At 34.8% G+C, this 26,559-nt stretch overlaps 1 protein-coding gene across 4 annotated transcripts in view; it reads right to left on the minus strand.

The window, feature by feature from the left end:
- Positions 1-26,559, minus strand: part of MTBP (MDM2 binding protein) — a 75,559-nt gene that overhangs the window by 43,604 nt on the left and 5,396 nt on the right. For 2 of the 4 annotated variants that reach the window (XM_082721775.1, XM_082721777.1), the window contains exons 3-11: positions 26,376-26,449; positions 26,132-26,280; positions 24,433-24,491; positions 22,176-22,320; positions 21,084-21,201; positions 18,419-18,553; positions 16,495-16,589; positions 15,597-15,669; positions 10,455-10,572 (exon numbers count right to left, since the gene is read on the minus strand). In XM_082721775.1, the coding sequence (XP_082577901.1) occupies positions 10,455-10,572; positions 15,597-15,669; positions 16,495-16,589; positions 18,419-18,553; positions 21,084-21,201; positions 22,176-22,320; positions 24,433-24,491; positions 26,132-26,280; positions 26,376-26,449 (966 nt within the window). The remainder of the gene's footprint in view (positions 1-10,454; positions 10,573-15,596; positions 15,670-16,494; positions 16,590-18,418; positions 18,554-21,083; positions 21,202-22,175; positions 22,321-24,432; positions 24,492-26,131; positions 26,281-26,375; positions 26,450-26,559) is intronic. The other 2 variants (XM_082721776.1, XM_082721778.1) reach the window with 2 other exon arrangements.

Genomic DNA, 26,559 nt, shown 5'->3' on the forward strand with positions numbered 1-26,559 from the left:
ACCAGGACGAGGGGCACAGGGAGAGACAGAACCTCAAGCAGACACCCTCCCCCGCTGAGAGTGTGGGGCTCCATCTCATGACCCTGAGATCATGACCAGAGCAGAAATCAAGTCTGAGACACTTAATGAACTTAAGGCACCCAGGGGTCCCTATATATTTTCCTGTTAATTTTTATAACATCAACTTGTAAGAGATTGGCTTGCATGCCCTCTCTTCACCAAAACAAACACCTATTTTGGATCTACTATACAGGTAAAATGAGAGAGGCAGAATACAAGTGCCATTTAATTGTATCAAATTTTACAAATAACATATAAACTATAATGAAGAGATAGATCATTATTAGTTTCATTAGCAATCAAAATTCTAGCAAAATAAAAATAAAGTCATATTTTATACCAGTAAGTTTCTCAGTGGTCCTTAAAATTCTGTAATATCCCCTCTTTTTAAAAGTTTAACAATATAAAATATAAGATAGTATTTATGTAAAGAAGAAATAATATCGATATATTGAAAAATATCTCAGGATGATGAGGGTAGTAAAGTATTCTAGTTAAGTAAATCTTCTGACTTACTGAGAAATATTTTATATATACGTACATCTCAAGAAACAACAAAATAATAAACGTAATTATTTTGATAATCAAGTTAAACATTAAATGGTAAAATAAAATCTAGCCTTCAACGTAAGCATTTTAGGAGGCTACACACTATCAATGATATCATTGTTCAAACAATTCTAGACTCAACTTTTTGAAATGGTCCTTAGGGTCAGCTGGGGAATCAGAAGGGGAAAAAAACCGACAACAATGAGGTAATTATGTTCACGAAGCATTTTCAAAAAATGTATTGCCTTCCTTGATTTCCACTTTATTCATCAGACCAGGCTCTGAGCGATTAGGCATAAGACTTAGCTTCAATGAGACTAGCCAAGAAAATGCCCTGGCTCAACTCTAAAGATAATTTGAAATGGTTTAAGAAATGATAGTATTGTTGAATGGTTGTATGACACCTCCTACTGTGAAGATTCCAAAACTGCAGAAAAATTTATAAATTGCACCATGACTATTTTAAACAAGAAACGTTTGGATCAAAAACAGTATATATTTCCCTTTAGTTACAACACAGTAAAATAGACAATTTGAAAGCTACAATGAATAGAGAAACTTCAGAAGACATTTGAAGATCTTATTATCATGAAGAACAATGATCTCTATTGTTCCACAGATGAATCCTTAAGGTTGGACAGAATAACAAAAAGCTACCGCAGAGTTTACAAAGTGTCTACCATCACTAACTGTGACTGAAACAAGTTTGTGGGATACACTGAGCAAGTATTACTATCCTGATTTTCTAGCCAAGGAATGAAAAGCCTAAAATAGCGATTCTTTTTTTTCTTTTTGGCCTCAGAGCATCTGAAGGTCTTTCTCTTCAGTAACAGTGGCTCTCTAGCCTAGGGTTGAAAAGAGCACATCTAGGGCAGAAGTTCTTAATACTGGATGCACTTGAAACACTTGGGTACTTTTATAAACTACTGAGGGTCTGGTTTCCTCCCCAGAGATGTGTATTTAACTGATCTCCGGTAGAGCCCTGTTTGATGTTCTTCCTTTTTGATTTTCTTTCCTTCCTGCCTTGCCTCCCTGCCTCTCTCCTTCCTCCCTTCTCCCTCAAACATATGCATATGCATATGTCAGAGTATAAATGTGATTAATTTAAGTAAATTGTGTAATTAGACATCCATCACTATAATCCAGTTTTGGAGAATGTCCATTATCTCTCTGCAGTCAATCTCCCCTCCTATTCCTGGCCTCAAGCAACCACTGATCTGCTTTCTGGTCCTTAAGCTTTTTATAGAAATTCCATATAAACTTAACACATATAGGTACACCCAAAACTTTTCATGCAATATGTCGAGCAATATTCTACTGTCTGGACAAAACGAACTATGTTTATCTCTTCACCAGCTGATGGATGTTTGCATAGTTTCCAATTCTTAGCTACTATAAATATGCCTTTTATTAACAGTTTCTTGCAAGTGTTTATCTGAACATATGTTCTCATTTCTCCTGGATAAATACCTAGGATTGGAAATACTGGGTTGCAGAGTGAAGTATAAGTTTAGCTGCCACACTGTTTTCAAGAGTATCGAAGCCATTTTACACCATCCCCAGCAATGTGGGAGATTGCAGTTTCTTCACATCCTCAAGATTTGATAGTCACTATTTTTAATAAAGCCATTCTAGTAAGTGTATTATAGAATCACATTGTGGTTTTAATTTGCACTTCCCGAAAGGCAAATAATGTTGAGCATCTTTCATATGCTTTATTAGTTATTGACATATTTTTAATGAAATACCTATTCAAGTCTCTTACCTACTTATTAATTGGCTTGTCTCCTTATTATTGAGTTGTAAGAATTTTTTTTTTTTTTAATGTATCTGGCTACTGTTGGACATGACTGGAAATGTTTTCTCTAAGTAACCTTTAAAAATTGTTTTTGGAGTTCCTGGCTGCCTCAGTAGGTTAAGCGTTCACTCTTGATTTTAGTTCACATCATGGTCTCAGGGTCCTGGGATGGAGCTCCACATCAGGTCCCACGCTCAGCAGGGAGTCTGCTTGTCCCCTTCTCTCTGCCCCTAACCCTGCTCAAGCATACATGAGCTCTCCCTAAAATAAATAAATTAAAAAAAAAAAAGTAAAATTGAAAAATAAATAAAATTTTTTTCTTAGTGTTTTTCAAAAAGTAGACATTTTTAGTTTTGGTGAATTTATAGATTTTTTTCTTTTTATAGATCCTTTTGGTAGCTGTATTTTTTTACAGAAATTTTCTAGTTCTAGTGTTTACATTTAGTTATATAATCCATTTTCAGTTAATTTTTATACAAAAATCTTATATATATATGTTTTACATACGGATATCGAGTTAGTCTAGCACTGTGTTAAAGAGACTCTCTTTTTCCCACTGGCACCTTTACTTCTATTTTTTCCACTAATACATGCATATTCTTTTTTTTCTTTTTTTTAAGATTTTATTTATTTATTGACAGAGAGAAATCACAAGTAGATGGAGAGGCAGGCAGAGAGAGAGAGAGAGAGGGAAGCAGGCTCCCTGCTGAGCAGAGAGCCCGATGCGGGACTCGATCCCAGGACCCTGAGATCATGACCTGAGCCAAAGGCAGCGGCTTAACCCACTGAGCCACCCAGGCGCCCTACATGCATATTCTTAATTCAATACCATACTGTCTTGAATACTGTGGCTTTATATTTGGGATGTAAATCAAGTACTATAAGTTCCCCAAAGTTGTTCTTCCTTTTCAAAATTGGCCATTCCAGGTCCTTTACAATTCCATATAAATTTAGCAGCAGTTTGTCAATTTCCATGTAAAGTCCTCTTGGGATTTTGCTAAAAATTGAATTAAATCTCCGGGTAAATTTGGAGGGAAGTACCATCTTAATAATACTGAGTTTTCCAAATCACAAACATGGTGTTTCCCCACTTACTTATATGTTCTTTAATTGCTCTCAGTAAGTTTTAGTTTTCAGTGTATAGATATTGCACTTCTTTTGTTAGATGTAGCCCTCATTAACTTCTAGTCTAATTCCTTCCTTCTACTTAAACTTGGAATTAGTCTTCTAGCTTCTTGAGGTTGATGTTTGGATAACTGATTTTAGATCGTATCTTCCATAAGCATTTACAATCCTCTTAGTACTGCCTTAGATGCTCTCCATAATTTGACAAGTTTTGGTTTTCTTTTCTTTTTTTTTTTTTAAAGACTTTATTTATTTATTTGATAGAGATCACAAGTAGGCAGAGAGGCAGGTGGGTGTGGGGTGGGGTGAGGGGAAGCAGGCTCCCTCCTGAGCAGAAGGCCAGATACAGGGCTAGATCTCAGGACCCTGAGATCATGACCTGAGCCGAAGAAAGGCTTAACCCACTTACACATCCATGTGCCCTGATTTTATTTTCAATTAAAAACATTTTCTAATTTCCCCTTTGGTTTCTCTTCTTTGACCTATGGGTTATTTAGGAGTGTGTTATTTAATTTAATTTAATTTCCAATAGTTAAAGTATTCCTCACATTTGTGTTGCTGATTTCTTTTTTTTAAATTTTTAATTTTTTTAAATAAACATATAATATATTTTTATCCCCAGGGGTACAGGTCTGTGAATCGCCAGGTTTACACACTTCACAGCACTCACCATAGCACATATCCTACCCAATGTCCATAACCCCACCCTCCTTTTCCCAACCCCCTTCCCCCCAGCAACCCTCAGTTTGTTTTGTGAGATTAAGAGTCACTTATGGTTTTTCTCCCTCCCAATCCCATCTTGTTTCATTGATTCTTCTCCTACCCCCTTAACCCCCCATGTTGCATCTCCACTTCCTCATATCAGGGAGATCATATGATAGTTGTCTTTTCTAATTTAATTCAACTGTAACTGAAGAACACACTTTTAAATTTATTAGCCTCATTTAATGGCCTACGATATATACAGTCTATTCTCAAGAACGTTTCATATGTGCTTGAAGAGAACGAGGACGCTGCTGAATGGTGTGTTCAATAAAAGTTAGTACAGTAAAGTTGGTTGATAGTGTTCATTACTGAATTCCTACCACCTAGAAGAATGCCCTGAACCCAGCAGGCAAACTATAAATATTTGCTGATTAAAAGATTACTTTGTCTTGGCCACTGAAGTCTCTTTCAAAATCTTTACCTGAGTCCTTTACCTTTTCTCAAGGTGGAATTTATAGATCAGTTACACAGTGTCATTTTAACCTTACTAGTTTCAGCTCAGTATTTTGAAACATTGTTATCACGCTGATTTGAGAATAAAGGTACATGCCTCATCAATTCAAAACATTTCATTAGTCCTTACTAATCTAGTCTCTTTAAAAATATTTTTATTAGGAGAGTTGTCAGTCAACAAAACAGTAACTTTTTTCAAGAGTGCCTTTCAAATATTTCCTTTCATAGGCACCTGGGTGGCTCAGTGAGGAGCCTGCTTCCCCCTCTCTCTCTGCCTGCCTCTCTGCCCACTTGTAATCTCTCTCTGTCGAATAAATAAATAAAACCCTTTAAAAATATATTTCCTTTCTGGGATGCCTGGGTAGCTCAGTTGGTTGGACGAATGCCTTCGGCTCAGGTCATGATCCTGGAGTCTCGGGATCGAGTCCCGCATCGGACTCCCAGCTCCATGGGGAGTCTGCTTCTCTCTCTGACCTCCTCATTCATGCTCTCTCTCTCAAGTAAATAAATAAAATCTTTAAAAAAAAATAAATAAAAATATATTTCCTTTCAAAAGAATTCCAATTTAAACAAAATGAGGCAACAACAGGACTCAAGATTGTAACCATCATGGATGGTTTGCAGATGCATTGAGACTTGGGTGAAAATACTGACTTCACCCTGTGATATTAGAGAAGTTTGTTGATTTCTCTATACTTTAGCTTATTCATTTGTAATGCACAGTTAGGCAAAGAGCAACATCTAAATTTTTGACAATTCTGTAAAACTTCTCTGTGAACATATGGTAAGCCAGGCACTTTTCATTATACAACTGGCTGTTCAGTACACGTTTTAAATATAGAAGTCTTTCTTCAGAGTAATTGGGTTTAGCTCAGTTGCCTTTGTTCACATAGTTCTTTTGCATTTTTCCTAGTATCATAATACTTTCCGAGTATCTCACTGAAAATCACTGTTAAAAATCATGAGAGTCAATTATCATATGGTTTCACTTATTTGTGGAGCATAACAAATAGCATGGAGGACATGGGGAGATAGAGAGGAGAAGGGAGTTGGGGGAAATTGGAAGGGGAGGTGAACCATGAAAGACTATGGACTCTGAAAAACAATCTGAGGGGTTTGAAGAGGCGGGGGTGGGGTGGGAGGTCGGGGTACCAGGTGGTGGGTATTAGAGAGGGCACGGATTGCATGGAGCACTGGGTGTGGTACAAAAACAATGAACACTGTTATGCTGAAAATAAAAAAAGATTTTAAAAAAATCATTCTTTGGCTATGCTTAATTTAGGCATAATTCAAATGGCACATTATTTTTCATTTTAGGTCAAGTCATCTGAAATTGCTGATACTTGACAATTTTTGATATACAAATAAGCAATACCATATGTTTCAAACTATGTACGTATTTTATTTCATCAGAGATGATTTGTTAAACCTAAGGAACTGATAAAAATTGGGGCACAAATTTTGATTCACAATGCATGGATGGAATCCATTCAAAATCTTTTTACTTTTTCAGACAACAGTTATTACTACCTGGAAATATATATTTCATGTTTTACTTAACAACTATTTTGGAGTACCTACTAAGTATCTGGTACTGTTCCAGGCACTGAAAAGAAAGAAATGAATAAAAATTTAAAAATTCCATCTTGTCTCTTCTCACTTTGAGTGAGAGAAAAAGACACTTAGTATATTAGATAGTGATAAGTACTAAAGAGAAAAAATAAAGCTGGGGAAATGGATATAATGTAAAGAGAAGAGTCTATTTGCAATTTTAGATGGGATGGCAAATTAGGTCCTGAATGAGAAAATGTCCGGAGTAAAGGCCTATCAAAACTGAAAGACATAAACATATGGGTTTCTGAAAAAATCTAAAATCTAAACCCAATACCTCCACTGTCATGTAAGCTTCCTAAGCGCATGGACTGTGTCCCATTTACTGCTCATCCAACATGTGTAACGGTGCCTGCTGTACTGCAGACACCTGATAAAAATATCTGTTGAAAAACTGAATAATTAATGCAAAATAGTATTTCTATAAATAAATACGAATGAGTGCTTACACACCCCCTCAAATTGTTTTTACCACAAATGTTAGCATAATAGCCTTTCCACATCTCACTTTTTTCAAGATACTATCTCTTGTGGATTTATAGTTGGTTGCTACTGAATACAATGTTATAATTCAGACTTTTAATGACTTCTTAATATCTATTTTCTATTACAGTTCACATTCCAGGAAAGGATGAGCCATGTCTATCTTGCTCATTATTAATCTCCATATTATTGTATCATGCCTGATACACAGTATCTACTCAATCTCAAAAGAAAAAAATGAAGGAAAGGTATGACTGACTGGAGGAATGAATGAATGAGTAACAAGGTCATGAAGGACTAAAATGAGACAAGAGCTGAAGGAAACATTTTAAAGTTTAGGTTGGAGGACAGGGGACATGCAGGGCCAACAGGACAGCACAGCTGGACACAATGCAGTAAGTTACAGGAAACAATGTTGATTTAAGAGTCTGATCTGAAAGTTGATTATCTTATTTGGAATAGTGAGAGGCTACTGGTAGCGGCACTATGAATGTGATACGAGGTTTTCCTAAGTGAGAGCTATTAAAACTTTATCCTCACTAAAACTTGGCTCCTCTTTAACAAAAGGAGTTCTGTCAATGAGATAAATAAAGAATTTCCCCTACAGAAAGGGCTATGGGTAGAAAAGAACTTAATAATCAACTGTACAATTTGATTGTTTCTACTTCTAAGATTTAAAAAAAAATACTGTAAAGTGTCAGCTTAATCAGCACTTAATGATAAAGCCTAATCAGTAATCAACAACTTGCCTTTGAAGATTATCATGTGATACATGTCTTATTATTCAGAAGTTACCAATATTAAACTCCAAATTTCAAGAGGCGATAATTTAAAGAAATCAAATCAAGCCACACACTAAGGTAGTTTCTTAAAGTTGCAATAAAAATCATGAAAAAAAAAAACAACCCACTTAAGAATAAATTTTAGATCAATAAATTATGTTAGAAAAAGTTACAAAGGCAAAATAAATAATGGGCTCTCCAGAATATACTGGACAGTATATTTAGTTTAGTTAGGAGATCTTAATATTCCTATTAGTTTAGGACATATTAATATTTAGTTTAGTTAGGAGATACTAATATTCAATTCAAGCCTTAAACATGTGTAATATTGAGAAATGGATAAATATTATCCTATGATTTCATGTAAAATAAGTGAAATTGGCTCTGCTGCCACCTAGCAAATCTATTTCTAATTTTGTTTTAGCATCTGCCAAAATCATCACATATACATCTATTCCCTGGGAGGAGTTGAGAACGGTCAAAGCTGCATCTCTTTATGTACTAGCACAATGCAACAAACTATATTAACAATATCTGTTCCTCCAGGAAGCTGTTCTGAATTCCTGAGACTATGTTAGGTCATACATTCTGGAAACACCCTCCACTTCACCTTCACAGTGTCCACTAAACAGATTCATAATGATTTATCAAAGTGCTTTCATCACTTGACTATAAATTTCACAAACAAAAGGGCTGTGCAACTACTTCCTCAAGTGTAAGGACCCAGTTTGACTCCCCTTTATTTCCCACACTGTATCATGCAATAAATGGTATTTGGATGTTGATGTTAATGACTATAGCTATCTAGGGTCTTCAAACCACTATTTATTAAATCATTTCCTAACCTTTCTTCCACTTTTACCTTAAATTCAGGTATTTCTGAAGATCCTAGCCATGGTTCTCTTTTCTAGCCATGCTGTCTGTATGGTTTTGTCCAACCACTCCTAAGGCTTCAACTATTACCTAACGACAGTCATGGCAGGCTTTTACATTGGTGGCTTCTTAGTATTCACACCCTTGTCTAGTCACCTTCCCTTTGAATCTGGGCCATTCTTGTGAGTAGCTCTAAATAAGAAAATACAGCAGAAGTGACACTGGGCCAGTTCTGAGACTAAGCATTAAAAGTTCTGGCAGCTTGATTTTTGTATGTTTTGGAGTCTTAAGACACCATGTAAAAATTCCAGCTAACCTGCTAGAGATCACATGAAGAAACCATGGGGCAAGGGAAAAGGCTCTGAGACTTTCTGGAGAAAGACAGTTGTCTCTGCATGCCAGCTAAACCCAGCTCTTCTGAACAATCCACAAGTTCAGTGCAGCCACATCAGCGACCACTGGTGAGAATGGAAGAACCGCCCAGCTGAACCTGGGTCAAATTGCAAAACTGTGAGCAAATAAAAACATTTGTTCTTTGAAGCCACTTAGTCTTACAAGGCTTTGTTATAAAACAGATAAAATAGCTGGTAAACTCAAAATCTAAATCTCTAGCCCTGACCACCCTCTGGGGATACTGGACCTAATTTCAAACTCTGAATTTAAATTTCCACATAGATATTATCTCCATTTCAAATTCAACATTTGCTAAAATGGATTTCAGTATCTTACCTATATAATACTGTGTAAGCTGCTGATTTTAAATGTGTATTCCTCAGAATTCTATGGCTCTGGACTATTTCTAGAGATTTCTTCTAGAACAACGCAGGTGGACATGTTTTAATTTTAGTTCTTAGTCCTTAGTCCCGTCATATCATGGGTGATGAAAACTAACTCATGGGTGATGAAAACTAACTACAAGCTCAATAATAATTCAAACAAATTATTGTCCAATAAAAACAACACTTACATATAAGCAAAGTATGAAGCAACACTCTTTAGTTATATGACTTTGGGCAAGTAATAATATTTTGAGCTGTAATTACCTCATAAAATACTAAAGTTTGGATATAAATGATCTGATTTTACAACAGAAATTAAGATTTCAGTTGTGTGATGACATTTTGAATGTAATAAATTACTAGAGGCAATACAGTGCTGTACTTAAGAGCATAGGGCCTGGGTTCAAATCCTTGGAAAAGTTAGAGAGTTATTAACTGTTAGAGCCAGGATTTTAACCAAGATTCTGCCAATTAACAGCTCTGTAACTTCTTCAAGCTCCAATTTCCTAGTCTGTTAAATGGATATAAAAATAAGTTTATAGGACTAATAAGAATTAAATGAGCCAATATTTCTAACGTACATAGAACACTGCATAACATGTAATTGTTAAATAATTTCTAATTTCTCTAGAAAACTGTAATCACAAGTATGCTTTTTTATGTACTGACCATATAATAAAACAACCACTTTTTCTTTTTTTAGAAAAAGATTTTGTTTATTTGAGAGAGAAAAAGAGAGAAAGAGAAAGGTTGATCATGGGTGGGGGGAGGGGCAAAGGGAGAAGCAGACTCCCTGCAGAGCAGGAGTCTGACTTAGGACTCTATCCGAGGACCCTGGGATCATGACCTAAGCCAAAGGCAGATACTTAACTTACTGAGCGACCCAGGCACCCCTCACCACTTTATTTTCATCAATTTCATTCTTGAAAGGTCTCTAAGAAACCCATGTTCAATACAATTAGCTATCTACTTAATCAAAACTTCTGCCTTTAGATTACTGATATTTTTTTGACTAAATAAGGTAGCATACACTTTTGATACTAACAGTAGGTTACTGAGATAAAAAAAAATCTTAAAATGATGTGGGTTCTTTTTAATCAGTAGTAATAAATATAATTTTCTCATCAAGAATGTCATCTCCACTTCATAAACAACTTAAAAGTATTTACTACTTACCACTGATTGTCTTGGGCTTTTTAGCTATATATTCTCTCCATTTTCTTGAACTGAGCTGGCTGGGAGGTGGAATAAGTACGTTACTAATAGTACATGGCAATACAAAAAGAGCACCAACCTGGATAAAACAGAATATGTTAAAAAATATATACATATATAAATATATATATTATATATATATATAAATATATATATTATATATATATATAAATATATATCACTAAGTGACTACACACTGAGATTAATTCTTAAATAGTGTCACCTGACAATTTTTCACTTGAATTTCACCTAACATGTACTTTGTAATGCTCTCTCACAAGGCCCCTGGAAAAACAAAAACAATACCTAAACTGTCAAAAAAAAGTAAAAAACTAGACAAAGGTAGACAAACATAGGCTCCCTTTTCCATTAAGTTATAGATCTCTGAAAACCTTGTTATTCACCAATTTTTTTTAAAGATTTTATTTATTTATTTGACAGACGGAGATCACAAGCAGGCAGAGAGAGCGGAGGAAGCAGGCTCCCTGCTGAGCAGAGAGCCCTTTGCAGGGCTAGATCGCAGGACCCTGGGATCATGACCTGAGCTGAAAGCAGAGGCGTAACCCACTGAGCCACCCAGGCACCTCATTATTCACAATTTTGCTTCAAGTTCAGGTTATGGTACATTTCTTTGTATATCTGCAAACCAGTGAGAGCCTGGGAAAGCCATAATCAAAAGATTTTGTCATACTTAGCTATAATTTTATAACCTTTTGTCTGGATAAATTATTGTTCTGGTTTCAAAATTACAATACATCTGTAGGTAATTTCAATGTCTATTCCCAGAAAGCAGAGATTTAATCCTAACAAGGTATAAAATGCAAAGAAACCATGAAAATCATATGCCAGAAAACCTACAGCAGCTTCTGACTGATTTATGAGAAAACTCAGGTTATTCATCTTTGCCTTGCCAGGAATGGGCATACAGATGTTTATTAAATATTTGTTTTCCCAAAGCCAGCATATTATATTTAGGCAAAATCTCAATTTGATTAAGGACTGAATAAAATGAACTACACTCTGAAAGCTACATTTGTCTGTTATTTTAGAACTATAAGCTACAACAATCAGCAAATCCCAATAAATATTTTTTTAAACTCCAGGGAAATTTAAGTAAGATATCTTATAGATCTCAAATCTAATGAAAAATCACTTTTAATCAGCACTTGTAGAAGAATGAGTCTCATGACATATATATGATACTAAGTCAATACTTTAATGTATTAATTTTACTGCTATTTGTTATCTTATGTGTCCTTAGATATACAAATAAGTATATTAGGAGCAAAAAAAAAAGGGAAAATTAAATGTTTATTATATATATATTTAATATTAGTGTTCCTTATCTTCAATAACGAGCTTTGCGCAGTGGCAGTATCGTAGCCAATGAGGTTTATCCGAGGCGCGATTATTGCTAATTGAAAACTTTTCCCTTATCTTCAATAACGAGATGCATTATGGATTATTTTATACCTGTATTAAACAAATTACAGGTTTTTTTTTTTAAAGATTTTATTTATTTATTTGACAGAGAGAGAGATCACAAATAGGCAGAGAGACAGACAGAGAGAGAGATGAGGAGAAGCAGGCTCCCTGCTGAGCAGAGAGCCCTATGCGGGACTCGATCCCAGGCCCCTGGGATCATGACCTGAGCCAAAGGCAGAGGCTTAACCCACTGAGCCATCCAGGCGCCCCAAATTACAGGTTGTTGTCTGATTTTTTTTTTTAAGAGTTTATTCATTTATTTGACAGACAAAGATCACAAGTAGGCAGAGAGGCAGGCAGAGAGATAGAGGGAGGAAGCAGGCTCCCTGCTGAGCAGAGAGCCCGAAGTGGGGCTCCATCCCAGGACCCTGAGATCATGACCTGAGCCAAAGGCAGAGACTTTAACCCACTGAGCCACCCAGGTGCTCCAAGTGTCTGATTTTAACTTGAAAAATTACCTATAAAAGTAATTCCTAAATATTGTATTTTATCTTCAAAATATCTAGAAAATACTTGGAACTTTATACCTTTTAGGAAAATATTTCACATATGCCTGCCTATTATTTGGGCTAGATAAACTTCAAAGACACTAAAATCAGTTATCAACCATCATTTATAACATACTTGACAGTTTATAAAACATACTCCAATTTGGTTTTCACTGTAACTTTCGCAACAGGTAAAACAGGGATTATTACTTATAATTCACAATTTAAAAAGCTATAAGCCAGTGAATGGTAGAACTAGGATTTAAATCTGTTTTCTAAAGTACATTCATTCTTACTTGAGACTTTCTATTCTACCATACTCTTCTCCTTCCCTATTTGAAAACATAGGTGAAATGATTAATGATCAATGATATTCTCATTTCCTAGAATGGAGAGCCCCCCCATTAGGTGAACTAGATGAGGTTACACGGAGAACTATTTAGTTAATTGGGTTAAAATAGGAACAGATTTTTATTAAAATTCTTTGTGGTTTTTCTTTTTCTTTTTCTTTTTAACTATACAACTCTGCAAGATTTCTATGTGCATATTTTTATAGAGATATATGATCTTATTAATCTGCTTAAAGTAAGTCCACCTGATCACTCTACTGCATGCAGTCTGCTTGTTTTCTTCATAGTTCCTTTGTTGCAGGGTGGGGAGTGTGAGGGGTGGGGGAGAGGGAGAGAGAATCGTAAGCAGGCTCCACACGCGGTGCAGACCCCCACAGTGGGCTGGATCTCACGACGCTGAGATCATGACCTGAGCTAAAGCCAAGAGTCACCTGCCTAACTGACTGAGCTACCCAGGCTCCCCTCTTCATAGTTCTTATGATTTTCTCTCCCCCCCCAACATGTAAGTTCTGTGAGGATAGTCTTCATTTGTGCAATCCATCACTGGATCCCTTGTATCTAGTAGCACAGTGTCTAGCACATAATAGGATACATGTTGGAAGAATAAGAAAATATAAATTTTTAAAAATTCACATTCTTTAGAGGATGAAAATACAGGCTAATATTATACTTCATCAAATAAACACTTAGGCACACTATTCAAAAACTTAATTTTATGGAAAAAGAGGCTAAAAGTAAAAACTTTAAGATTTATTTATTTGAGACAGAGAGAGAGAACATGCAAGGGTGGAGAGGGAAACAGAGAGGGGGAAGAAAATATTAAGCAGGCTCCACACCCAGCATGGAACCCATCATGTGGCTTGATCACATGACCCTGAGATCATGACCTGAGCCAAAATCAAGACTCAGACACTTAACCAAGAAAGTCAAAATTTTAAATTATCTATAGTCAAGCATCTTAAGGCCCAAATTGTATTTCTTTTACTGTATCAATTTTCTAAGGGAATTATAACCCAGTATTTGACTATAATGCCATGGGGAAACTGTTAATAATCATTTTCCTCCCTACAGAATTGTTCAAAATAGTTTATTTGTTGTTCAAGCAGTAAGATAATGTTAAGTAAATACTGCCCATGAATATTCTGTACATTAAAAATTGTTTTCATAGAAACACAGTAAACTGGGGTGCTTGGATGACTCAGTGGGTTAAAGCCTCTGCCTTTGACTCAGGTTATGATCCTGGGTCCTGAGATCAAGCCCCGCCTCGGGCACTCTGCTCTGCAGGAGCCTGTTTCCTCCTCTCTCTCTGCCTGCCTCTCTGCCTACTTGTGATCTCTCTCTGTCAAATAAATAAATAAAATCTTAAAACAAACAAACAAACAGTGGGGCGCCTGGGTGGCTCAGTGGGTTAAAGCTTCTGCCTTCGGCTCAGGTCATGATCTCAGGGTCCTGGGATCGAGCCCCACATCGGGCTCTCTGCTCAGCAGGGAGCCTGCTTCCTCCTCTCTCTCTCTGCCTGCCTCTCTGGCTACTTGTGAACTCTGTCAAATGAATAAATAAAATCTTAAAAAAAAACCCACAGTAAACAACCAGAAAGAAAAGCAAACTTTTAGTTTTTTCCATTAAAAACTATACTTGACTTTACAGAGATTACATATATATAATTAAAATTATAGGGGCGCCTGGGTGGCTCAGTGGGTTAAGCTGCTGACATCAGCTCAGTTCATGATCCCAGGGTCCTGGGATTGAGCCCTACATCGGGCTCTCTGCTCAGCAGGGAGCCTGCTTCCCTTCCTCTCTCTCTCTCTGCCTGCCTTTCTGCCTACTTGTGATCTCTGTCAAATAAATAAAAATAAAATCTTTAAAATTATATAATTAAAAATAAAAATTAAATATTATTATATATAATTTTAATTATATATTTAACATATTAAATATATAAATATATTTATATATTTACATATATATTTTATATATTTAATACATTAAATATATAAAATATATAAATATAAATATATAATTTTAATTATATATATGTAATCTAGTAAAGTCAAGTACAGTAGTATATTCAGTCAAGTATATTTATATATATATATAAAATTACTGAAATAGCCACAAATCTCATAAACACCACCAGAATGAAGAAAGAAAAATGGAGTGATGCCTGGGTGGCTCAGTCAGTTAAGCGCCTGCCTTGGGCTTAGGTCGTGTTCCCAGGGTCTGGGATCCAGCCCTGCACGGGGCTCCTTGCTCAGTGGGAAGCCTGCTTCTCCCTCAGCCTGCCGCTCCCCGTGCTCGCGCTCTCTCTCTCTTTCTCTCTGACAAATAAATAAATAAGTTCTTAAAAAAAAAACAAACCTGAAAACTTACAAATGATAATACAGTGAGGCTTTAGAAGTTTTTCTCACTTCCACCCACCTGTCCTACCATAAAAAAGATAATGCAAGCATGAGAATATCTTCTCACATAACTGAAAAAAGATGTTGAAGGAGTAGGTTAACAATAATCTAACATGTCTTCAAATTTTAAAACTAACAAAATTACCAGTCATGAAGCTTATTTTTGAAAATCTCTTCTAAAAACTTAACATCATTTCATGTCTGCAGAGGACTTTGGTGTTATTATGGGAAGTTCAAAGTTACCTTAATATCTATTAGGACCAAAATCCTTTGTTCAATTAAAGAAGCAAAATTATTATGCAAAAACAGATTAACAAACTATAGTCCCTTTTCTCACCCACCCTTAAATGTTAAGTTAAAAACAAAGTGAAAAACCTATACCTTCCCACGCAGAGAAGAAATCTGCTCGAGAAACAACATGGAATTCTGTCTGGTATTGTTTTTTGTCAACCCTCTGAACTAAGGAGTTAAAGAAATTGATAGAATGGTGACCGTGAAACAATACTACTCCCTAAAACCAGTCTGGTAGTCTAATTCACAAGGTGCTTAGATTAATTTACTAAAAATTTTAACTGTAGAAATTCACAATTGCTCCTTTTCTTAAGGAAAAGTATTTTTCTAATGCTGAAAATACACCAAGAAGAAAGTACTTCTATGAAGAGCATCCCTAGAAACTATCAGAAAAAGAGATTTGTAAAAACCATAATTTCTACACAAATTTTAAGAACACTATGCCAGTGTTCCATTTCCAGGCAACAATTTCTTTTTATATAAAATGTTCTGTTCTTAGGTGTATTAAGAAAAATCATTTTTCTTAAAAGAGAGTCTAAAATATGTTGAATATTTGCAGATATATGAGATGGCATTTGTATTTACCGAAGTATATAAGAAGATACAGTGGACTGCTGCTTATCTATGCATCCTGCCAATGGCAAGAGAAACATGTGTACATTTCCGGAGTCTGTAAATTACTCTGTTTTTCTCCACATATTCCTCACATTTCTCTATCCTCCCTACCCTATTAGCAATAAGTAGCAATATCATGCCTATTCTAGAAGCATATAGTACTTGAAGGAGAATTTTTTCCTTTTGAAAGTTGTACAACTTCTCTTAAAGCCATGGCAACAAAAAACATACTGAATGTTATTAAAGTCAGATTTCAAACCCAAGGGAAAAAAAAACCCAGCATGGTCAAATATCTAGATGTGGAGCAAACATTCCAACACTCCACCTGACAAAGAAAATGTAATCTAAAATGAACATGTAAATAAAAGGATACAACTCAAATTCAATATCCGACATATAGCAGGAGGGTAGATCTGATAATTTTATCATCTGCACAAATTCTAAAGCAGGGCCATAATAATGGAAAACCTAGGAAAGAAATAAGATTATGTAAACTTTAAATTCTATAAATAAAATAAAGGCAAACAAATTAGTGATTAGAGTTTAAAACTTTAAAATGGATCTTCAAAAGCAGGTGTTTACAAGTTATGCAAGCCAAAAATTAAATCCTTTATAGCAGGCAAGAATTTTTTCTATTTTAATTCTATCTTTCAGAGTAGAGACATAGACATTTCTCAGTAACTGAAAAGAGTTTTGACAGACGGAAAAATGAGTCCAGAAAGAGACAAGCAAAGGAAGACAAGAGTTCTCAACTTTTTGTGATTATTTTCAGCAAGACAGACAGGTGGCCCAAAGAGGCTAGGATACCGAAGAAACCAGACTTAGAGGATTTACAAGACTGAGAGAAAGAAGATTCTCCAGGATGAACTTAGATTGAGTGGTATGATGAGATTAAAAAAAAATCCTTGAAATAAATGCTGAAGAAGTTAACAGCGCTAGTGAAGCCAAGTGTCCTAATTAACAAAGACAGCTCCACTCAGAGAAATAAAATTGCAGTATTTCTTTGGGCAGAGTCTAAAACTAAGCTCCTAGTGAGCTAGCGAAGGAGGACAAATATTTCAGAAGTGGAGGCTACAATACTTCCCAAGAAGGGCAAAGAATAACAAAACCATCTTGAGGAGACTACCCAAAGTTTTAAACTTGAAGAAAGCGGAGTAATTTCACCATATATAATTATGTGTATATTATGTGTACATAAATACACACACACATATATATATACAGTATATGTATACACACACAGAGAGACAGAGAGAGAGAGAGATGGTACCCTAAGATTCCTGTCAATAGCAGCAACATTTAAATACATTATTCATACTTAAATTGCGTACTACGAAAGAAGAGACATTGAGGTCATCGATCTTACAATCTTTAGAAAAGAATCTAATATTCCTGTGAAAGATGGCCATGGTAGGTTACTTAAAGTAAGCAATTCCAAACAACTATCGGGAAATATGTTCCCATCAGAAATATGCCCTTTTTTGTATTACACTTTCATCAGAAAATATTACCCATCAATCTGACATCCTTGTAACTTCAAGGACTATTGTTTTGCATATTCTTGAATTGAGTCTTTTTTTTTTTTTTTTTTTGTCTTTTTAAAATTTTTTCTAACTGGGTCTTTTAAAGTGAATTTCTAAAGGCTTCTATATAAACATCTCTACTTATGTTATTTTTTCCAATGTAAAAAAAAAAGTCAACTAACTAAACCCTTTTAAATTGTTGTATTTCATATTTATTTACATTTTAAGAATGAATCTATGGAGATATGGGATACAACCTAATACTTATTAAACTGTGAATGAAGGTACTGTGATCCCTTTCCTCAATTAACCTTCATAATAACTTTGTAAGGTACGTATGTTACTGTCTTCATTTCACAAATGAGTTAGTCAATCTCTGCAGGTTACAACGCCTTAGAGGTGACGGAGTCAGATTTCAAACCCAGGTCTACCTAACATCAAAGCCTGTTCTCTTTCCAGAGTATCATATTCCCTCCACACTGAGTCTCAGAAAGTTCCCATAGCAAAGGCCTCATCAAAGGAAGTTTCAGGCCTATAATGATCTAAAGTTAGGATCATTCCATTTTAAAAATAAAATAATAATAGTTTTGCCAACATTCAATGATGATAACATAGTATAATTTAAGTGCTTAATTATAATTATAATAAAAATTACACCAGTGAGCCCATTTAAGCACATATATTAGAAACGGTAATTTCAAGAGTCAAACATATCTTTTAAGAACAAAAATGTGCATGAATGAATGACTGCAAAATGAATTAAATATAGATTACCTTTGGTAAAATATTCTTATCCTTTGATGGTATTACCTTTTTGGCAAGAATGCAAGGATTTAAATTAGATGTACAAAAATTCTTAGGTGTGACTCCCTTTAAACAAAATTCAGGAAAACTAATTTCAAATCCAAACTGAAAAGAAACCAAAAGAACACAGTTATAAATACCATGAATAAACTTGCAAAGACCAATACATCTTATTGCAATGTAAAAATTGAGAAGAAAACCACGAGAAAAAACATTTTTTTAAAATATTTTATTTATTTGACAGAGATCACAAGTAGGCAGAGAGGCTTGCAGAGAGAGAAAGAGGAGGAAGCAGGCCCCCCGCTGAGCAGAGAGCCTGATGAGGGGCTCTATCCCAGGACTCTGAGATCATGACCTGAGCCAAAGGCAGAGGCTTTACCCCACTGAACTACCCAGGTGCCCCAAGAAATAACATTTTCGATTCCTCAACTCAAAATGTGGTTCTTCCATTTATGTACACATCCTTCCTGTTTTAACTTACATATAGATCTTATCATGAAGAGGTCTCCTCGGCTCTATACCAGCCCACAAGAGTATACTAAGCCCATTCTGTGCAACCACAGAGCCAGACAATCTCCTTTACATATACTTGTTCAATATCTGGCTTCCTATCACTTCCTATCACTTCCTATTAACAGCGCTTGTCTGTCTTATTTAAACAAATTCTTAGGAGAGGGCCTAACACATAGTTTGCTTTCAAAATAAGTTGTTGATGAAAAGATCAATTCCTGCAGAAGCAGTATTAGTAGGGGTACTCATAGTAATGGTAACAATGATACTAACATTTAATGAGTGGTTACTTTGTGCTTTACATAATTTAACATTCATAAAAATCTATAAGATAGGAGCTATTATGATACTTATCTTACACATGAAAGCAACTGTGGCACCAAAAGGCTAACTATTACCCAAAGTGTCACACAAAACTAGCAAGAAATAGAGTAGGTATTTGAATGCAGACAATGTAACTCCAGAATCTATGTCTTTAATCATTATAATGCCTCTACCCTAAAAGCTATTCTCCACCAAAACAAGTGATTTCAAGTTCTACATACATCCTGTGGCGATATAAACATTTAATTTCCTATTCATAAGAGTAAAAGAATCACATGAAGAGAACTCTGCCATTATTTTGTATATGCAAACATGTAGTTTCAAAAAATGTATACAAAAACAATTCTAGCTAATTCTATCCTATACACTTCCAGATGGCTATGTGGTTTGTTTACATTAAAACCACTTGTACAGAAGGATTACCTGCAGACTGGTATTTCCTAAGGTAAGGATGAGACAGCATGTAAATCAGCAAGAAGGACCCAATCACATTAAGTCCTATTGTCTTATTAGAAGTTTTATTAAGCCATAGTCAAGGGTGAATTGAAAAGGAAAAAAAATCTAGTAATTAGTGCAATAAATCTTTATAGAAACACAAGACTCAAGTCATATTCCCAAGTCACCCTGAACAAACACTGAGAAACTTTACGATTTTTGGTATTTTTTTTTTTAAAGATTTTACTTGTTTATTTGTCAGAGAGAGACGGAGAGCACAAGCTGGGGAAGCAGCAGGCAAAGGGAGAAGCAGGCTCCTCACTGAATAAGGAGCCCAGTGTGGGACTCGATCCCAGGACTCCAGGATCATGACCTGAGCCAAAGGCATGTGCTTAACCAACTGAGACACCCAGGTGTCCCAAGAAATTTTATTTAGTTTTGCCTATATTCAAAAATATGTAAAATACTAGATGCATGCTTTAACAAGCACACAACTTATAAAAGCCACTAAACATATTCATTCATCATAAAAGATGCCAAAATAGAATTGGAACCTCATAGAAATTTAAGATTAGCGAAGTTAAACTAATCTAATATTTTCATCTTGTTGTTGAGAAATCTAGGATCTTGTGAGGTCAAAAAAAAGTTATTCAAAATCAGAGAGCCGATTAGTAGAAAGTAATGATCACTTAAAGTAGTACTACAACAGGGCATCTGGGTGGTTCACTCAGTTAAGCGTCTGACTCTTGATTTTGGCCCAGGTCATGATCTCAGAGTGGTAAGACTGAGCCTAGTACTGGGCTCTGCACTCAGTGAGGAGTCTGCTTGAGATTTTTCTTTCCCTCTCCCGATGCCTGGGCTGCTGCTCCCTCCCACTCTCTCCCTAATAATAAATAATTAAATCTAAAAAAAAAAAAAAAAAAAAAAGTGGTATTACAGTTAAGAGATGTTCTAAGCAGGTTTCTAGTAGTCTATACATATAATGAAATAAGGCATCTTGGATCAATGACATGAACTCAACTAATGTCAAATTCTGTATTTTTAAAAGAATCTTATATTCTAGAGTTGCAGTGTCCAAAAGATAACCATGGTGACTATATAATTAAAATAAAGTTAAAAATTCTATTTGTTGGTTGAAATAATCACTAATGTAATCACACATAAAGTGCTCAGTAGCACTATAAAGCCAATGACTACTGTATTATTAGCACAGGCAGAACATTCCTATTATCACACAAAATTCTTAGAGCTTTCTAGAACATCTATATGAGGTACATTGTCATTCAAATTCATTTCAAGTATCTGTGCTGTAAATAAAGCTAAAGGGCCTGCTTTACAAACAGTGATAACTGAGAAATCCACTTACCTTTCTTTCCCATATCTGAATCTTTCCCCTCCATAATTCCTTTGAGTCAATAGCATTTTTGAGATCTTCTAAAGATACAACGTTAGCAGAGAGGTATTCTGCAATTTTCTGACAATTTCTACAAATAAAAGATTATGATGGTTAAATACAGGGTTTTATATCTTCCTTTGATTTAACGGTTATAGTTAACTATAATCCTAGCAGGCAAAAATGCAAAGTTTCTATCATGGCTTTTATCTACTAATATTATAAAACATTCCTTAAGTCAGTCTCTGAGGGAGTCACTATTACATGTCTGTTTAATCTCATTATCCTGTTAAGAGGAATTACTCTTGACACTACAGATGAAGGAACAGATTCTCCTATTACTATTTATTAGCTGAAGTGTGCCTGATATATACACATGTACGCAGATACACAGACTTAGTTATCAGCCCTTTATCTTCAAAGGGAGAACGGTGCTCCTACAATTTTTCTCCTACAGCTCTGTATGGAATTGCACAGAAGCACTTACCACAGATGATGATGGCTATTCGCATTCCTAGTTCTCCCTGTATTTCAGTGAACTAGATCAAATCTCGCTTTCTTAACTCATCAGCATCTATTGCTGTGCTTGGCATAAAGTCAGTGCTCAATAAACACTTGTTAAATGAATAAAATCATGAAATTAAGTCCAATTGAATACTTTAAGGATACAATTAGTCCTTACTAAAATAAAAAACATAACAGTACATACTTGTTTCTACATTTCACATAAAACAAACAAGTAACAAATCTTGTGTATCCCTGTATCCAGGGTATTCATCCTGGTGCTCAATGGACAATATGTACCTATTAAAAGGCACACAGTGTGTTTAGATAATTAATGCTCAATAATAGTTATAAAACAGCACTGATGATATTTACTAAAAACTTAAATGTCTCAGGACTATAAAGTACGAAACGAGAAAAATCTAGATTCTTCTCAATAGATAAACCTCTAAGAACAGTATGACATAAAACTATCTTGAAATCTAAGTCTGTTAAAAACAGGATACCATGCTAACTGTAAAAACAGAAACACTGTGAGCAAATACGAACAAAGCAGCTTACGTTTCAGAGTGATTTCCTGCTATGGTAACCTTTGCTGAATACCATTCCTTCAGATGTTTTAGTGCTCCTACAGCAGGCAGACAGTCTTTCAATCTAGGAGGATCTTTTTCAGAAGGCAACAGTACTATATCTGTCATTGCTCGACCTAGAAAGAGAATAAGGCATTTTCATAATTTTTTTAAAAATCATATATGTCTCAAAATAATACTCTAAACACTGAATTTTATGTTTATTTGGAAGACAAAGAAGGATTTTAACTTTAACTTCTGAAATTCTTTAAAACAAAACATATCTTTAGAAGTTCAAAAGTTCTAAATGTTAATCATTTGATTTAAAGGCATGTTATCTTTAATAGCTAGCATATACCAGGAAACAATGGAGTCTATCATAATTACTTGCCAATTATGTGCCAGTGCTTAATTATATATGTTGCTCTTGAGATCACCAATGCTATTGTTGTACTGAACAGAGAAAAAAACCTGGGCAATTTCAGTATATTTTTCTACACTTAATTTACACAAAAGAGAATGAATTAATATAAAATTATAAGGTTCAAATACATTATTTCTTTTTATAGGAAAATAAAACACTCAGAAAACTCAGTTACACTGACAACATCATTAGCTCTTAAGGAAAAAAAGTATAATTGCATGAAACTTCACATTTTATAAAATTATAAATTTGCCAAAGGACCAAGATAATATAAATGAAACAGAAACCAAATAGGAATTTGATAATGGGGGCGCCTGGGTGGCTCAGTGGGTTAAGCCTCTGCCTTCGGCTCAGGTCATGATCTCAGGGTCCTGGAATCGAGTCCCACATCGGGCTCTCTGCTCAGCAGGGAGCCTGCTTCCTCCTCTCTCTCTCCCTGCCTCTCTGCCTACTTGTGATCTCTCTCTGTCAAATAAATAAATAAAATCTTAAAAAAAAAAAAAGAAATTTGATAATGAAAGCATTCTAATTTGCCAAAACAGCAACTATATATTTCAACGCATATTTTTAATTTTACACATTTCATTTAAAAAACTGATGTTTATTTATCTATGTATTCAGTTATCTTCCATACGGGACCTTTACACTAAAATAGGATCTTGAATATAAGAATTAGATGGTGAGCTATCAAGTCCTTCATGGTATCACATATGCTTTACTCATCATCACATACTCTGCTCCTAGTACAATACATTACATATAATAGACACAACAACTATTTGCCTAATAAATGACCTTCAATGACGACAATATTCAAGAAATCTCTTCAAAATTATTTACAGATGCCAAACTGTACTGAGCTTTAGCTGCCAGCTGCGTGACTGACACAAAGAAAGATAAATTTAAAACAGAATACAGTTTTAAGAAAAGTATGGTGCAGTATTTCAAAAAATATGCTTTCCATTATAGTAGAAAAAAAAGACGGGGAGCTCTGTAAAAAAAGATGTTGAGTAGGGACACCTGGGTGGCTCAATCAGTTAAGTGCTGCCTTCGGTTCAGGTCATGATTCCAGGGTCCTGGAATCGAGCCCTGCATCAGGCTCCCTGCTCAACTGGCAGCCTGCTTCTCCCTCTCCACCACTTGTGCCCTCTCTTGCTCTCTCTCTTTCAAACAAATAAACAAAATCATTTTAAAAGATAACTGACTAAAGGGCTTCTTTTATCGTATAACATTCTACTCGATAATGTATATAGTGACCTCACATCTTATAAGAATGTTATCCAAACGATCTAGGTTAAAGAACTTCTTTCTCCTAGAGGTGTTCATAGGACTAGTATTCTATAGAACATACTGTGGAAAACAAGGGTATGTAGAGGAAACATTCCTCAGTAATAACTACATAAGGAAACGATGGGTATTTAATTCTCTAAGTTCTAATTTTTGTTTAAATAAAAACAATTATGAGAACTATAATGTCTCAGTAATATACTTTATTAAAGTAGTGGATTGTGTTTTGTATCAACTTCAATTAAAAAATTATTTTTCAGAGCACGTGGGTGGCTCAGTAGGTTGAGCATCCATGGCTCTTGATTTCAGCTCAGGTCATGATCTCAGGGTCCCAGATGGAGCCCCACATTGGGCTCCACACTGGGTGTGGTGCCTGCTTAAGAGTCTCTCTCTCTCACTCCCTCTAAAAAAATTTTTTTTTTCATTTTGAATTTTGAAATTAGAAGTGAGAACACTAGCATAAAGACTGAATTTATCACTCATTCACAGAAAGTATAAGATAAGATATGAATTATTGAAAACAGTCAGAAAATATTACCAGGAGCAGGAAGTTTATCGGACAGCTGATGCAAATTTTCTGCAGATTCTTCATATAGGCTAAAATAAAAGGGTAAGTTAGAAAAACACATCCTCACATTACATATAATAATAATAGGTAATATTAAATGGACCATGTGCCAGATACTATTAAGTATGTTAAATGCATTATCTTATGTGATCTTCATGACAATCCATGAGACACTACTACTATTATTATCCTTAAACAAATTTGCTTCAGTCGCATAACTAGTAGGTGTAGAAGCTAAGATTTACACACTGAGTCCAAGTTTTTAGCCACACCATCAAAAACAAACAACACTAACAAAACGGGGGTGGGGGAACCTCTAAATTATACCTAGTATATGAAACATAAATCCTAAGTAATAGACCAAACATTTTTCTGAACCCTAAAAGTAAGTATTGCTAAGGGTTTAATAAAGAAGGATACTACTTTTCTCTGAATGGCATAAAATAGCCCCAGTTGGAAAATATGATGATGTCTTCCAATTCCTCAAAATCTTTTCATTTTATCCAAATGATGATTTTTTTTCCTCAAAAATTCATAAACATAAACATAAACATAACATAAAGTTACTTAAATCCTTTGTCTAGAAAACTTAAGGTATCTTCTGATAAAGTATAGTTTTCAAGCTCCCTCTTGTGGAAATAATTATTAGGTCACTTACTAGAAATAATTACTCACCATCTTTTAATAATGGTGGGAAAACCTGGGATGATAAAAACTCTAAGAGGGGAAGGCACCTTAGAAATCACCTGAAAGGATCTCAACACTTCATGAACGAGAAAATAAAGGACCAGAGAAATGGAGTGACCGGCCCACCATCATGTACCTAGAAACCACCTCTAATGACCCCTGGTTCAATACCTTTTGCTCAGTTCTACAAAATCTCCTTTCATTAATCGTACAAACAAATATAATTTGAAAAGAGGAAAACAGAATTTTTAAAGTGTCCAGTAATTTAAAGAAATATTATAATACATGAATCCTGCAAGAAACAGAAGTGGGATTTATAATGAAATATTATAGAAGACTAAAATGAGAGGTACTAATGATGAGTTCAAGATGGGACATTTCATGAAGAAAAAAATAATTACAACTTTTGTCACCTGGACCAACTTGTATATTGTACCACAATTCAAAAGACCTGAAAGTGAACCCAATCATCTATACAATCCTCAGGAACTACGCCTTTTAAAGTGTCTAAATGTTCAAGATATATATAAATTGAAGAAATCATATATTTCAACCTCAAATAGCAAAATGAAAATCACATTTTTAGAGTGAGTTTGAATGCCAGTTTTTAATCTTAAATAAAGTTTCTATTTGAGCTCTTAAAATTTATAATCCCAGGCAGAATTTATCTTTAGGAAAATAACATATTAATGAGAGTATCACTTTTTATGATTCCTGCAATTTTGTAAGCTTAAGAAACTAAACATTTTCAGATGCCCAGTTTTCCAATTTAAATAGTTTTATTCAAATAAAAGACCCAAATTTCCTATCTTCCAAGATAAAGAACTGACAATTTCAATTAACTAAAATTGCCTTCTGATAGCTGCTAAAACATTTAACCTTCACTCTTGTGGCTAAAGTACTGTCTAATGTTAAGCATTTTAAAGATTCTATAGAAAGAAAAAAAAAAGACATTATAGAAAGTAAGATATTGTAAGCATACTCAGCCAAGGATAATGATTCTCTGCTATTACTATCTTCTTCCTCAAAACACTCAGCACTCAGACATTCTTCAATATTTGTTTGAAGCACATTTTCAATTTCATCATTTTCTGTATCAAAATGTATCTCTTCCCAGTCAGAACTGCAAAACTAACACATGAAAAGATTGCATTAAATGATGGGTTCTTGAAATTATTTATATTAACAAGGACATTTGCTAATGGCTATTTTTGCATTTCTGTTACCTGATAAAATCCACATATTGCCTGCACTGCAAAGAACCACCTCTTGGAACCGGGTATGCCACCTACAGAACATGCTTGAAAACAAAACAATGCTTATCAGAAGAAAGGCATACCACAAACAAGCAGATGTTATAGCATATATACTTAGAGAATTATGTAATTTTTGATACATACTATATAGTTA

The sequence above is a fragment of the Mustela nivalis genome, assembly GCF_964662115.1.
Source record: "Mustela nivalis genome assembly, chromosome: 2".
NCBI classification, from domain to species: domain Eukaryota; kingdom Metazoa; phylum Chordata; class Mammalia; order Carnivora; family Mustelidae; genus Mustela; species Mustela nivalis.